Consider the following 16,489-nt stretch of genomic DNA (forward strand, 5'->3'; position numbering starts at 1 on the left):
CACGCTGGGCACACTGTGGGCGCTCCCCTGGGCAGCTGCCATGCCCCTCAACACCTGCTGCGTCGCCTGGGAAGTGGCAAGATTCAGACCACGCCGTGAGTTTCAAGGATCATCACGTCACTTCCTAAACAGCTGAACCAAAAGGCAAGCTTATGAAGTACACCAAGCTTTCCAAAACCCTCAAAACTATGGATCAGACTTTCTTGGCTTGCATAAATTGGTGCAACTGAAGCAAAACTGATTTAAACAACCAACAATCTGCTCACTTATATTTGAGAGGTATTGCAGAGTTTGAGAGGTTGGATGTAGCAAACCCCCTGATCCCGAACGTCCCAAGTTTAAGGGAACCTTTAGGCCAAACGTGTACTTTACAGCTAATCCCTGTCATCTTATAAGGTCAAACCAAAAGCTTGGCACTGAATGCCCCACTCCACCTCTAACCGAGCACAAAACCCAAGCCATATTTTTTTTCTCCAAGAAACATTAATGCAATACAGAGGGTGTGATTTCAGTTACGCTCTCCCTTAAAAGCGATGAAAAATTTACCAGCTCCAGTGGATGTGTTTATTTGACCACACGCTCAAACTGTTGCCAGTACACTACACTCTCCGAGCTTCAAAACCCAAGAACATTAAATGCAATAATAGTAAGTTAAAGTTAGAAAATGTAAGTGCACAAAAGTCAGGAAATTCCCAAATTAAGTTATCTACCACAACCATAACTCAGCCTTATTGTACCACTCGACTTTACATGTCGTTGTAGATTTATGCCTTAAGACGTGGCCAGGCCGTAGCATTGGTGGGAATTTTTGCTACAGAACATCCTGAATTTTATGTGTTTCGAGCCTCGCTCTTAACATTGCATTAGTATGTTTGCACTTAACGGCATAATGCTTCAGAGTTTCCTCCCAGCGTAACTTGGGCCAGAAACAACCCGCAAGAGCTGCCAAAGGACAGGACAGCACCAAGGCGTCCCACCAGACAGGCTTCACACACCAATTCAAGGTATTCGAGCTCCATCGTGTGGAACGTGCCTGCACATACAATAAGCATAAAAATCTTGGGCTTCCTAATAAATCTTTTGGGAACGGGGGAAAAAAAAGTACCCCCAAACACACAATAAAATTGGAGAAATCTGCTCTTACAGAGGTCACTGCTGGAGTTGTGCTGCCCATCACGGTGCTCATCACAGCGACGTGGCTTTTTAATGAGAACTGGCACCAGCTCCCGCTGCGGGGCAGATAATCAGACTCACTTCGCACTGGCATTCGCCTCATTGATCGTGGAAACGCTGTTAGATGAACAGCTCAGCCACGCGCGGGATTATCATTTTTGCTTAAATATTGCCGATTTAGGGGTTGTGTCCTTTTTCATTCAGTGCTGGAGCACTGAAACACACAGCCCGAGGCTCTTTGCATACGACAGCCACACTGCGCGACCGCTAGCTCAGGTTCTGTGTCATCCTGCAGCTCGTGCTAAAGGAGTAAGAAACCATTTCACATCTGAATTCTGGCTAATATCCCACTTCTTGCAGCCTTTTAGACTGCAGTTTCCATGCTGGTAACATCTTTCTGCAGCATCTAGCCCGGAGAGGCCCTTAGCTCGCTGCTTCCCTGGGATGCTTTCAAAGAACACTCTGCAAAGTGAGTATTTTCCCCAGTCAAGCAAAGGCTTCTGAATTTCTAGTAGTTCTATAACAGGAAGAATGCTGCCATGACAATATCCACAGTTTTATTTATAGAATGTATAGAAAGTCATATAGATAAATGTAGTTTTCAATTTTGTATTTGTTACAAATTATTCCCCCCTCTTACACACTGCCTTGCTCATCCCTCTTTCACAGAGCCAACACACAAAACAGGGAAAGGAAAACAGTAAAAATAGCAAACCAGAAATAAACCCCATTACCCTGAGCAGCAACTCAAACCCATCTTGGCTGCAGCATCAGGAGCAAGAAACCAAGCTGGGCTTCACAACCAGCAGGCACAGTGTCACTCTGGTCACCTCTCACTGTGGGACGGGGGGACTTTGCAGGGTTTACCTTTAGCAGTAGCCGTCTCTCCGTCAGCATGAGCCAGGCGCTGCATAGCGGTTGCTCCCACGCAGATCGGCATGCTGATTTTCTGCCCCAAGACTGAGGTTGACAAGTCCATTACTGACACGTCCCTGAGCACTCGGGGGTACAGCTTCCATCTGACACAGAGACAAATAAAGAGAACGCAAAGCCTGCAGCATCAGGGTTATTTACAGTTCCTAACGGCTGAGAGCAGATTTTCCTGCTGTCAGGAGAAACACGGTGAAAGGTGTATTAGGGATGGAGCAGAACATTATTGCGCATCCCACAACTGCAGCAGGACCCACAAAATTCACAAAGCCAGGAGAGAGTGGGCAAGGAGGGACCAAAGGCCATGGAGGGTGAAAGAGGCAAAGAGCCTTTGAACATTATTGGCTGATATTGTCTGAAAGAGAAAAAGACAGGAGCTGCAAACTAATAAGTCCATGGTGAGTCTCAGCCTCCCCAAAAGCCTTGGGGCAGAGTTGGGTGACAGAAGGCGTGAGGGAACTTGAGAATTCATCAGCCTCCCCCTCGGTTATTCCTTCTATGGGCTCAGGAGCCAAAAGACAAGGGTTTGGGCGATAAAACTAGCTGGCCAACATGCTTAGCCCTCCTGGTCCCCTGTGCTCTGTATGGAAATGAGACTGGACAGAAATGAGCTGCCAACAATTGTTCCCGTGGAAAGCAGGTGGGCAGGATGGCTGCCCAGGCTTTCCTCAGCTCGGGGTGGGTGGAAATCCAGATGCAGCATTTCTGCTGGCACAGAGACTGAGATGCTTCGCTCAGAGAGGTCCCGTGCCCGGCAGCCACTGGCCGCTGTGCAGCACATAGTCCCCGGGACTACAGCTGCAGCCCCGTCGTGCCGCAGGGACTCCAGATTTCCAGGAAAAGACCAAACGCAGCCACTGTAATTTGGCGTAGGAAAAGACCGAGTAGCACAACTGCTGTCCCAACAGGACAGTCTGGTCCCTGAATGATGTGGCCCAGCATCTGCTTGACTATTCCTGACCTTGCTTTTTGCCTTCAACATGTCCACCCGAAACCACGTCAGCCCAGAGCTGGGCTTTATTCTCCACCGGGGTCTTCAGCTTGGGTACAAAGGGAAGCTGACTGCATAACAGGGCAAACCAAAGCACACACAATCTGAAATTCCAATTTACTGTGGTCAAGCTGGACACCACAGGCTTGCACATGCAGAAATTTGTCTTTTTTTTCCTCCACAGGAGGAACAGCACACAACAGGATCATGATCCTTCACATGAAGTCAACTAGACAACTAGTCAACAGTATCCAAACCTTTATCAGTAGGGTCACACTCCTGGGGGGTACCTGTGAAACTAGACTTTTTCGGCCCGTCCAGGCGATGTTCCCATGCAGCCGCTGTTGCTACCAGCCACAAGAGGGGGTGCAGTAGCAGGGGCTGCCTCTCCGCAGGGCCACAGACTCTCTGCCAGCAGTGGTAGGGTACCCAGCAACACCCCACTAAGGCATCCCTTCCTCTGGAAGGACTCCAACGGCTACTGAATATTAATTACAGACAATAATTAAAAGATTAAGCTCTAGCACCGCTGAACCTGACTACCTGCTCAGCACTAGAAAAACAGAGCCTGATAATACTATTACTAGCAAGGAGACAGCAACCAGAGCTGCTGTTACCCTCAGACTGTGCTCTGACAGCGAGCAGTGGTCAGCTTGAGTCTGTGTACTAAGGCTAGAAAAAAAAAAAGAGAAAAGACACAACCTTCTCATTTTATACAAAGATCAAGAGATATTCCCACGAGAAGCCTGGGACAGAGCCGGGACAAGACCCAAATTTCTGAAGCCCTAGAGTACAGGGCTGTGCCAGCTCTCCAGGAAATACTCCCCAGGGAGGAGGAAGATAGTTATGATGCTTGGAAGGAGATGTGCAGTTATAGGAGTGAACTGTATTATTCAGTGCCAAGACACACACCACAAGTATGTCTCCTCAGATTTGTTTTCATGCTATTGTCTCAGTTTGTTATTTTTCAGGGGAGGATGAGCTGAGGGTGGGACAACAAAAACATGACTTTTTTTCCTCCCCCTTTCTTCCTAATCCTCATTCTGAAGGGTTTCTCCCAGCTCCGAGACATCTTTTCCCAGCAACGATAAAGAAAATAAAAATCTTTTAATAACCTTGTTCATGTTTATGGTCAAACTCAAATGCACAAGGATGTGAAGCATCTCCCCCTTCCCCAGCCTCTGGGTTTCTCTGCTGCCCCAACTCCGTCAGGTTTTTACCTGGTGTAAACTACTGCCATCTCAAAGCACATGCTTGAGGGTCAGTCCTCAAGTACCAACATTCCTGCAGTGCCTTTAGCTGGGAAAAGAAACAGAAAGGGCAAAAATCCTCCCAACCACATATACAAGAAAAAGGATGCTGTTTCAAGCAGTGGTTAACAACCTCTTTCCCACTCACCTCTATGTACCATCAAATTACTCCATCCATGAGCTTTTGGGGGTCCTCAGGCTCATTAGCCCCAGACTTTAACGTAAATGTCTCTTCCAGTGTCTTCTGTGGCCTCTCTTGCACCTTATCAGGTCACATCTTCTAAACCAACATCAAGCCACTAATTATAACTGAATATTTACTGGGTCCCACAGAAAGCACCAAAGGGGATCACTGCTTTTGCACACCCTTTAAATAAAACTTTGCTTTGGAAACATGGGTGTTTTCAGCTGGGAGTTCACCTCACTTGAAGTGAGGCATTTTCTGGGCAAACCATAGGGAAATGCCTGCGGCCCAGCAAGCACAACCCAAAAGCTGTATCTCCCACAAACTGGAGTGTGCATTTGTTAGGCTGCCACGCAAACCCTGCTTCCTGCAAGTCTTTGAGTAAAAGGATTTCCTGGATATTTTGTAAAAACCTCATCTATTAATTAATTCGTCTTCTCATCACCTGCATTTTTTCCCAGGCAAATTCTCACTCGCTTGAGTTGGCTGCAAGTGAGAACATCTCCTGTCTTGGCTGGAAGCAGGGTGTACCGCAGTGGGGCAGGCAGTGAGCACTCTTGATTTAGGCAACTTCAGCTAAATGCTGTTTTGAAAGAAGGATGAAAGGGAAGGAGCAGGGATTAGTGCCTTTTTTCCCCCTCCCCCTGCCCCCGCTCAAAAACTTCATAATGCAAATTACTTTGTGCTTGGGTAAGAGGGAAGCACTCACTGTTTCCCACCCATTTTCAGCTGTGAAAAACGCTGACATTTTCAAAGAGCAACACATTTCCAAGCAGCTCTTCTTGTTTCCCTTCTGAGCTTGTACTACATAATCCCTTCGTGCTGCATCGCACGCAGTGCAGTTGGGAGAGGACACCCTGCTCGGGCAAAGTCCCTGTCCCAACTCCAACCCGCTTTCCTGCCTTAATCTCCCGACAGCTCCACTCCCCATCGTGGGGGCAGGCGCTCGTGCTGTGCAAGGCAAAGCCCCTTCGTGCTGCATCGCACGCGGTGCAGTTGGGAGAGGACACCCTGCTCAGGCAAAGTCCCTGCCCCAACTCCAACCCGCTTTCCTGCCTTAATCTCCCGACAGCTCCACTCCCCATCGCGGGGGCAGGCGCTCGTGCTGTGCAAGGCAAAGCCACGGCTGCTTGTGCTCGAGGAGTATCGATATTCTCTCCTACGTTGCTCTGCCATCCGCACAATGACTCTTTACAGCACTTGATGAATCCAAGGTGAAAGACGTCGTAGAAATGGAGCTAACTTATTACTACAAGCATTCCTTTCCTTTTCTCCCCTGCTACAACTTCATATGCTTGTCTGACCTCAATTACACTCTCAGCCTTGCTTTTTTAACCAATATTTATGTGCCCAGTCAATTTAACACCCTTAATACCAAGCTAAAGGACGATGAAATGTGTGCAGAAAATACCCATCGATGCTGTCACCAATAAACAAGTGATGGCTGTTCCTTGGACACGCCAACAGAACACATCTTGTCCAAAGGCTGCCGGGGAGTCCGCAGCAGATCGTGTCAGGGTGGATTAGCAGAAACGTGTTCCTGCACACACATACACACACGTCCCCCTCCACTGAAATGCCAAGAGGGGAGACTGCAGATTGATTTCTTGAATGCTGCCAAGCTAAAGGCGTCCCAACCTTGTCATAAAATCTATTCTCTATTCAGGCCCCCTGGTTCCTTGACAGCTTGTGAGGGAATTTAACCACCAGACAGCACGGTGCGGGAAGGACAGGCGGCACTTCAGGCGCAGAGCGAACAAAGGTGAATGCAGTCAGACACGGCAGGGAGTAACGTACGCTCTGACATCCCAAATCATCTTTTCTGGCCTTAATGCCTCGCTTACGTCAGTGCCATCTCCAAGTCGTTTGGAAACCATGAATAAAAAAAAAATACTTCTCTGGCCTTATCAGGAACACACTGATGTTGATATGAGAGATCCAGCTCTTCCCTCTGTCCCAGAACAGGACGCTACAGGAGTTACTCGATGTTAACCTCATCTTAAACGCTGTGGAAAAGGTTTTAGAGACATTTTATACCCTGGTATCCGATCCAGCACAGGCCATTCCAAAGGTGTTGAAGCATCTATCAACACCACCAGTCACTCACTGGGTCTGTACTTAACAGTAGTTTGTTTATTTCTCCAAAAATGCAACCGTTTGGATGTCAAAAAAATAAAGATCTCCCAAACAAACCCATCATTGATTTTTCTCCAAATACAATCCATTCCAGCAGTCTGGCTCACCAGAATAATCTGGCACCATAAAGGTATGGGGGAACGATTTATGCTTCTGGTTCAGTTTTGGGCTTTCTTTTCCATTTAAACAAACTTTGTACACACAGCTATAAATATTTAAATAAACCGGGAACATTTTTAATCAGGCTAAACCCTGCAACTGAGCTGCTGACAGTGGAAATCAATAGCAGTTCTGTGGCCATGGGAAACGAAGCTGAACTTGTTTGTTTTTTCACAAAGTTGTCATTTGTGGCTCAAGGGTGTAAAGTCCACCTTACTTTATATTTACCCACAAGATGCGCTCAGGAACAGGCAGAAAACCAGTAACAAGCTCAGTGTCACACAAGGACTGTGTGAGAGTGCAAGACAGAAGTCATCCTGCATCCTTAATGGTTAGGCCATGTTTCTCCCAACAGCATCAGAGGCAAAAAGAAAGATTTTAAAATGCTTGTGCCAACAGGTCTTACAAACCAAAATACTGTGAAGCTTTTTACCAGGTTTCTACCTTTTCTAGATGTGTTGCCAGGAAGCCATTGCAAACACGGTCTAATGAACCGCAGCATCTCACATGCTCAGAAAATAGGAATCCACCACCCAGTGTGTCCCTCAGCAGCTACAAGTGGAGACCACTGCAGCTATTGAGATCGAGCCCTCGGAGCCCTGTGCCCAACATGCCTCCACAAAGCTTCAGAGGCCCATTAAACAGTTTTAAACTAAATGTTCCCTTTTTAAGACTAGATAGAAGGAAGAAACTTTTTACACAGAGGGTGGCGAGACACTGGTACAGGTTGCCCAGAGAGGTGGTAGCAGCCCCATCCCTGGAAACATCCGAGGTCAGGTTGGACGGGGCTCTGGGCAACCTGCTCCAGTTGCAGATGTCCCTCCTCCCTGCAGGGGCGTTGGACTAGATGACCTTTGAAGGTCGCTTCCAACCCAAAACATTCTGTGATTCTATGGAATATTTCAGTTCAATAGGTACAGAAAGGCACTAGGAAACTTGAGAACTATTTAACTTACGGTTTTCAGTGCTACCTAAGGACTGATTTAACCCCGACCTCCTTTACTGTCATCTCCCTCTTGTTACGGACAGATAAAAGAGCACATTTGGCCCTGAAGCTGTAAATCGCTATATCCACGCTCCAGCCCTGCCTCCTTTCCACTTCATACAGGTAAAGCTGGTAAGCACCAGCAGATGCCATCAGCATCGCAGCACCTCGCAGGAAGCTGCACTGGTGCTACTGTGACCAGAAAGGAGGCAACCATGTGTCTCACGAGGGGAGCTGAGTGTCAGCCTTTGGCCTCTGCTGTCCTGCTGGTGACCACTGGCATATCACTGCACCTTTCTGTGCTTTGGTGGACACCCAGAAAGACACGTAGGTGAAGAGTGACGGAAAGGTGAGGAGTAAAGCTTTGGCATTGACATTTCTGTCTTGTGACCTCTGTTTTGGCTGTCAACAAATTCTGTCATTTGATGATTTAATATACTAAACCCCACCGTCAAGTCCTCTGGATTTTATTAACTGCCTTTTTGGAAGATGTTTAAATGGCCTAAAGCTACCACAGAAATTAGATCTTGTTTCCTTTAAGACAAATTTACAAAGGGAGGGGGAGCAAAGACAGAATCGCAGCTTCCATCCACTCCATATCTTCACTTTTGAGGAAGAGGAACCCAGCACTGAGGGTCTTTAGCCACACCAGGACCTGCTCTACAGAACAGCCAAGCAGGGAGGGAGAAAGACTAAAGATAAACAGGAAGAATCTTGGTTTGGTTTGTTAAACTCTGGGGAATTAAAGACAAAGCCTTTAGAGATTAGCAAAGACAAGTGGAGGGGGGTTAAATGTCTGCACCAACACAGCACCCAAAGGAAAGAGAAGCCAACAGCTGCTGAAGCAGTTTGACTGGGCTCAGCCAGGCTGAGGCCATCAGCCTCCAGCTGCCTTCCTCCCTCTGCGGCACTCGGGCTGATGATCCATCTGGGGGCAGAGCAGCAGCAGAGATTCAGGGGATGGGGAACTGACTTGACATGAGTTTTGACACTCTTCACCGAACCCGACAGCAAATGTCGACTTCTTGTTGACCTGAGTCCAGGTTTTGACAATAGTCCAGGAGGCCAGTCTAAGTCAAAACGGGTCTGGACTAGCTCCCATCACTTACAGTATTTCCTGGTGAAGTGTTGACCTTCTGCTGGAGACCCCCCGAGCATGCTCAGCCACCCAGGGCTGAGCCCTGGCTTTCAGTTTTGGAAGAAGCAGCAAAAAGCAAAATTGTCTCAGGACCTAAAAGGTTCAACCCCACCACAAGACTCCCTCACCAGCATTATAGCCCAAACTGTAGGAATTACAGTTTCATCAGCTGGTTAAATACTGGAGCCAAAGGACTCTTCGGAGAATTGATGTTAACAAAGGAAATAAGGTGCAGGGAAAGCTAAGAAGATGCTAATGGGTTTTAGAGCCTGGTTTTTGACAGAAAATGCTGGGTGGAGCAGTGAAAGGCGGAGAGCTGTTCTGCAAAAGAATTATGAAAGTCTTCTTGCTAAAGAAGAAAGAAGTTTCAGAAAAACTTGAGTTTCCTTTGCCCAGAAAAATCTAGTATTACACCACATCTACTAATAAAGCAGAATTTACACCCCCTCCCTCCCACCCCAGCCTTAAATCATCCTCCTACCTTGAAAACGCTGCTACGTTATCTGCCAGCGTTTCCTGGTCATCTGCTCCGGATCGGTAATAATCATACACGGATTTGGGGAGAAATTTTCTAGCATACTCTTCAAAATCAGCAATGCACACTGGTTTCCCAGACATGTTTGCAGATCTCACAGGGTTAGTTTGTTAGTACTTTCGTCTCTTTTAAGCTCTGTATTTTTGTCTGTAAATCATTAATATGGGACCTCAACAGGATTCAACTTTCTACACACCAAAAAAAAAAAATTACACACCAACTTCTTGTGTCATACTGGACTTCAGCACTGCATTCTATTTCCTGTGGTCTAGGCTAAACTGGAACATAATGGAAGAAAGTATGGCAAAAGAAAATGAATCTAGAAAGAAATAAATACGTAGGTGCAGCATGCATGACTTCACCCTGCAAGAACAGGAACGTAGAGTCTCTCGGGTATGCCTTTACCATCCGAAATATCCAGGAGACTGAAAGAAGGAAGATGCCACAAAAGCCAGGTCGTGATTGAGATGATTTATAAAAGCAGGTCTCAGCCTGGACATTTAGGACAACAAGCAGGTTTCCAGTCATTTCCATTAAAATCCTTGATACAGAGTCAAGTTGCAGGGACCCTGCTGCCAGGCATCCAACACAGCCTCAGGCAAACGGCTCCTGATGTTAAAGTAATCCCACCTCCACAACGCAAGGAGCTCCAGTTATTACTGGGGAGAAGGGTGAAAGCGACACCTTCTTTGGGAACAAGCCCCCAAAGCACGGTGAAGGATGGGGCAGGCTTTTCAGCGCGCACCGGAGCGAAGCAACACACAGGGCGCTCCTCGCACACCCCTCTCTGCTGCGAGCAACCCAGAGCCCACGTTTTGCTCATGGGTCGTCGTGCACTGAGACGAAGTGCCACAATGCCACAGGACAGCCCTGCCTTGCTCCCTCCCATCATTTGGGGCTTTAAGTGACTTGGGTTTTCATTCCTCAGCAAGGCTGAAGAATTTGGATAACATCAAGTTAACTATACCTACACCTCCGTGAAAACCACAGCCATCTTCCTTGCTGCCGGGTTATAAATAGCAACGAGGAACATGATATTCTGCAAAGAGCGAGAAAAACGCTTAAGATTCAGAGGAGATAGTCAAATATCTTTGGAGGGATCTCAGGGGCTGAGGCAGGAAGGATGGTGCCAGCTGTGAGCCTGGTCTCAGGAATCGTCAGAAGGGAACGACGGCACTACAAGATTTTGCAGCTCTAACTGCTTCCCCAGTTGAAGCTGTACAGGGTGTGTGGGGGTCATTTTTCTATCTGGTCAGAATATTCACGGGAGGAAGTACTGGAGATGAATAGGAATATACACACAGTTCCACCACAAGGCATTTATCACGTATCAGTGTCAGATACAATTTAAGTGCAAACTGGTTTAACATTGACATTTCTCTGCGCTCCCAGCACCAAACTGGGGACACGTCTGCCTGCCTTTATTTGAAGTTTGCATTGCCTGGGCTAAAATCAGGTATTTCTCCTAGAGCACGAGACAGCAAGCACTGCACTACAGCCACACATTTTAATGTGTGGCTGAATTCAACTGTAATGCATTCAAAAGCTGTAAACGTCGGCAAGTTGCACAAAAATTGCTGAAGGGAAAGATGCTGTTTCACCACTCATCTTCCCCCTCCCCTTTCACGTCTATATTCACTTAAAAAGTTAAGCTCTTCAGAACACTTCCCACCTTGATTCTCCTGTCTCTGCTTTTATGTTCATTCCCCACATTCACATGAGATCAGTGATTTACTCTACTGGTGGTTATTTGCCACTCAGGAGGTTCCTCTTCCCACCACCGTCACAAAGTTGCTCACATCACCATTTGAGGACGCGCCCCCAAAAAGTGCCAACCACATACCAAAGCCCAACTGGGGTCACTGACACCTTGTTGCCACTCAGCCAACATGTCCTGGGAAGCTCAACAGATCTGAGAGTCCACCAGGAGCTGGAAACTCTTCTACTCCAGCAGGACCCGCCCCCCATTTCCCACTGCTGGCCAGTTTAGGAGCTGGAGTGCAGTGGAAAGTCCCAATATCAGCACAAAGCAAAATGAAGCAAAACAAAAAGTTTAATGTGCTGCTGAACTAGGACTACTCAGCCTTTTAGGGGAACAATCCCAAGGAGAGCGCAGCCAACGTTTCTCCAACACACAAACCAGCTCTGACACAGCTTCCCTCCAAGTAATTGGCTCCTCATTTTAATGAACTCTCTGGATGAGATGTTTCCTCTGGTGACTTAATGAGACATCAGCCATCTGAACTTTAACCCTGGAGCAGAACAGCAGCATCTGACTTAACAGCAAAGAGTTTGCCCAAGCATGGCAAACCCCACGGATAAAAGTCAAAGCACGATTCAATTAAAACATTCAGATGCGATTAGGGCAGAGATTTAAAAAAAGAGATCAAATTCAAGCCCAACCAGGGGAGTGTTAACATCCTCTCCCACACCTCCTGCTTCTCATCGGCTCCTCTGACAGGTCAGCAAAGAATTACCAAGAATTACCCCACCATGACCGGTGTTACGTAACTGCAGCTCGGCCGAACCAGGCTCTGCAAAGGAAAACTTTGTACTTCAAATGGGGGTATCACAAATTGCAGAAGAAAAACACGAAGTTAAACATGGAGATACAACTTCTGGATTAGAAAAAAAAAAATCAAAAGCAAGGAAAACCTTCTAAGAAGTATCACAACATGCTTGTCCATATGTATGTTATTCACTACGGAGGGAGAACGCTACACAGCACTTAATGCGAACCACCGTGTCCTGCTACAGGATCAGATAACATCGATGGTCTCCTGTCAACGTGGAAAAACCTCCACACGGAAAGGACGAGTCAGCTGGGATTTTCTCACTTCATTTAACTGCAGTAACGATTAACTGGAGAAGTTAACTGCAGTACATAATTAAAACATTTCAGTGTCCCAGCAACTACCTATTTCTCAAAGCTGTCGGGCAAAGCTGTTTTATCAAGTGACTTCCATAAGTAAACAGCTACTTTTGACTTCCAAATTCACCATGAACATTTGTGAATTTCTCCACATAAAGACACAAAATATCTATTTAAGATTGTCAAGTGTTTTCAGCAAGTATTTCACACCAGTCAGAGCTGAATCAATCTACTTTAGCCCTTCCATTTTCACCCCCCCAACCATGCAGCAATAACCAGACATTAAAAGTGCCCTTATCAAACATGATCTTATCACGTCCTTGATACCGGATTGAAGGCCCGACACTGAACGACCACTGTCATTTCTGCAACATCCACAAGAGTGAGAGCTACTGGCAAAGCCTGTGGCAAGATGATCGGCAGTGTCTATGCTGAGCTCTCCACACCCTGCTAGAATTAGATTAACAGATACAAAAGTATAAGTATGAGCAGGCTCTGAGAAACTCTAACGAGCCAAGAAAAACAGACTTTCCATGTAAGATGGAAATTTAAAGGCAAATATTGTATTACTAAATGAATGTTTAATGACGGAGCTTTCTTTTCTCCTCAGTAAAGACAAAGTGGAGTACTTGTATTTTTCAAAGCACTGCACCAGCCTGTTTTCATGGGGAAAATTCCTATTTTCATGTTATGAAACACAAGCAGCAGCTGATTAAATAACAAACCAAAATGCTCACAAGGGCTTCATTTGATGCCATCTCCCCTTCACATCAGGAAACCAACGCAATGGAGAAGAAAACCAAAGTGAATGATGAGTACACACAGCAGCGTGCAGCGAAAGGCGGTTCAGGACACTCACCTGAAGAGAACCAGTCTGGGTACTGGATCCAGCAGCTGTTCACATCATCCCAATAGGTTGTGGCAACGGTCCCTGGTAGTCACTTCTGCCTCCAGCACGCCCAGCCCAAAGGTCTATTTCTTCAGCGACACCCGCTCGGTCAGGTGAGCCGTTTGGATCTGTGCACTTCTTTTTGACCCCCTCAGCAGGGAGAAATGCCCAGTTGCCTCCAAACCCCAGCGTCAGCACATGATTCACAGAGTTAGTGGATCTCTCAGCAGGGCAAAAAACTAACCAAACGGAGAGGGACAGGAGCCCTCAAGGGTTCAGTTACACCACATCACCCAGCAGCCTGCACTTGAGCCCCGGCTGCAATTTACACCTTCAAGAGCATCCTGCTCATCCCAGAGTCATCTCAATTAAACCCTCCATTGAGGTGCTTTCCCAGTGTTTTTTCGCTCATGTGAGAAGGAAGCAATTCACTAACATACAGGTTTGGATCAATGAGTTTAAGGAACATCCACAAGCCACAACCTCTGTTATAACTTGTAAGATTAATATTAAATTAATCTTCTGTTAACGACACAGGTGAGCCATCTACATACTCAGAAAATGAAAACTAACTATGAGACGATCAAATACAAAATTTATATGGAAATCCATAGCATAAATTTGCAATACTTTCATATAAAAGGCAATGCTGTATAACATCTCTTAAGAAAGCTAACGTCACAAGCGTCGCCCAGCACGGCCGCAGCATACACGGAGTATTCCAAGACGCGCACACAAGTTTCACACAAATCTCGAGGCGTTGTGAAAGGCTGTATGTAGTTCTCAGCCTCTTCACAAAGTAACCCACTGGATTTTTGGAATGACTTGCTTTTGAGCATTCCCGTTCAGATCCATCAGGGACTGGTTTGCCGAGTGACACACGTCCCACTTGAAATTTAAATTGGGTCTTAAAAATGTGAAGTCATTTTTGACACACAGCCTCGCAGCCCTATCCTTAAACATTCTGAACAGTGTTAGCAGCTTCTCCAAGGATATTTTGTCTATACTGAGGTTGCAAGAACAAGTTTCATTTTTTAAAATTAATCACAGAGAACAGAACACTCAGATTGCACAAAAGGTTGATACTGACTTTTTCTTTGGAAACGCACCAAGTTTAACACTATTGTAATAATTTAATTAGTACTATACCTGTGTGATTCAATTACAACGTGTTTTAGTGGAAACATCCCTGATTCTGGAACCCGTATTAACACTAACTTCCACTGCATAGCTAGTGGCCTTTCTGAATGAATTTAGCCTTTAGTGTCTGCTTCTTGTCTGCCAGATAAACATTAGTCAAAGTTGAGTATCTGCAGTATCACGCTACAGCATTTTCCCTACCGATGCAAAGCTTAGTTGGAGATTTCAATGGCTGCCTAGCTCCTGCTTTTCTAAAGTATTAATTTAGTGATCTTCATAACAAGATGCTCCAATACATGTCAAATACAGTCACACCCAAGTTGCCATCAATATTCCCTACTTTATTAATGAAAACCCAGGAGCAATGACACACATACCACGTTTGAGAAACCTCAGAAGCCTCCTGTTAGCTCACTTCCAGATTCACAAGGCAGGTCTCTGAAGACATGAACTGCTCTCACTTGCTGCCTGCTTGCTGAAGCCCTGCTCATCAGAAAGTGATCATACACGTTGGTCTATTTTGTGATGGAAAATATTTAATATCTTCATTTTAAATAATCCAAACTTCACACAGGAAATGTAAGCAGAGACTTCAGAGAACCACCACACAAAGGAGCCTCTGATCTTGCTCACTGCATCTCACAAACACTGTATCTTGTAGGACAAAGTGACATTTGCGGTTTGTGGTTTTGTCTGTTTAAATTCAAGGGCAGTCTAATGAAATCCAACTCCTGGGCTTTTGGACTGTTTAGACAAACAAAGTGTTCTCACAAATACCTCACCTCGAGCACTGAAGAGAGGTACAGTTAACTTTTAAAGATCTCATACTCTCAACAGCATCCCAAGCCACTGTGAGGTACAAGGACGGTCTATCTCCAAGTTAAAACCTCTAACAGCTGAAGGGAATACTAGATGACTGGCTCCATGGGATTACAAAAATGAACAGAAATAGAATCAAAGTTTAATACTGACATGCTCCCTGCTACACACCAGTACCACAAGGGTATAAAACGCCCTCTTGGTACACAACCGAAGTCACCACTGCCCTCAGACTGTGCTGGATACAGTCCTGTGTATTTTTCAGTGTCTGGTGGTTTTGGGTCCATGACTGAAGGGCTACGTCTACTCTCATCTTAGGCAAGTTCACGGAACTGAATATGCACGCTGACTCCTGCTTGTCTCATGAAATGTGGTTAAAGCCTTGTTTTTCTTTTAGAACTTTATGAACTCCTGATGCGCAGATACTGCAAACAGTAAATACATCATGGAAACAAGAAATCCATACTGTGAACTTTTAGGTACACAGTTCTTCCCTCCAGACTAAATGGCCATAAAGCCTTCTTAATTTTTGCAATAAAAACTTAGCTTGAGTTTGGGGTTGTGTGTTTTGTTTTCTTTGAAAAAAGCTGCTACATACCTCAACTGCTACTGAGCTCTGTCTGTAAGCTTCTACAGCTGCTCAGTAACATGGGACAATGACCAAACAACACAAGACAAACTGTTCTCATTATACTGTACGGTATATTATTAACTGTATGTCTTCACATATGTGAAAGCATATTTACAAGTGGCCACTACGGGAAATTCAAGCTCCATACTGAGGATGTTCCTTAAGTAAATTCATATTTGATATATGCAGTGTAATTTTGTCCTCCACACAGCTCTAAGAGAGAAATGCAAAAGATTCTACCACATAGTTCGAAGACACAATAAGCAACAGGACACAGACAGGAAAAGTCAAGCTTTCTTAATAAATATGCCCTTTATGAGCTTTTAAAAAATCCAACAAAACAGCTTTCAACACAAATTGGCTCTATTAAACTCAGTCTCAACGGAAACCAGCATTTTGCTCTTACAACTTGTCTCTTCTAATGAGAGATGACTTCATCTCCAATTACTTTTTACTCTTGAAGAACAAGATGAAATTCATGCATGTTAGCAAGGTTTATGTAATATATATATAAAAAAATCAAGATTAAGACACATCTTACGCTCACACACCATCAAAACAGGAACGTACAGGATCTCACTGTGGTTATCCCTTACCAAAAAAAAACCCTTTATTATATATGAACAAGAGGAGGACAATACTGATATATTCAATGAC

General features: G+C 45.5%; 1 protein-coding gene across 1 annotated transcript in view; it reads right to left on the minus strand.

Annotated features, from left to right (window-relative positions):
- HAO1 (hydroxyacid oxidase (glycolate oxidase) 1) overlaps positions 1 to 9,568 on the minus strand; it is a 24,484-nt gene extending 14,916 nt beyond the window's left edge. The window contains exons 1-2 of the mRNA XM_010130977.1: positions 9,428 to 9,568; positions 2,041 to 2,192 (exon numbers count right to left, since the gene is read on the minus strand). Of these exons, the coding sequence (XP_010129279.1) occupies positions 2,041 to 2,192; positions 9,428 to 9,564 (289 nt within the window). The 5' untranslated portion in view covers positions 9,565 to 9,568. The remainder of the gene's footprint in view (positions 1 to 2,040; positions 2,193 to 9,427) is intronic.
- Between the last annotated feature and the right edge of the window lie 6,921 nt (positions 9,569 to 16,489).

Source organism: Buceros rhinoceros, unplaced genomic scaffold, assembly GCF_000710305.1.
Source record: "Buceros rhinoceros silvestris isolate BGI_N320 unplaced genomic scaffold, ASM71030v1 scaffold4732, whole genome shotgun sequence".
NCBI lineage: Eukaryota > Metazoa > Chordata > Aves > Bucerotiformes > Bucerotidae > Buceros > Buceros rhinoceros.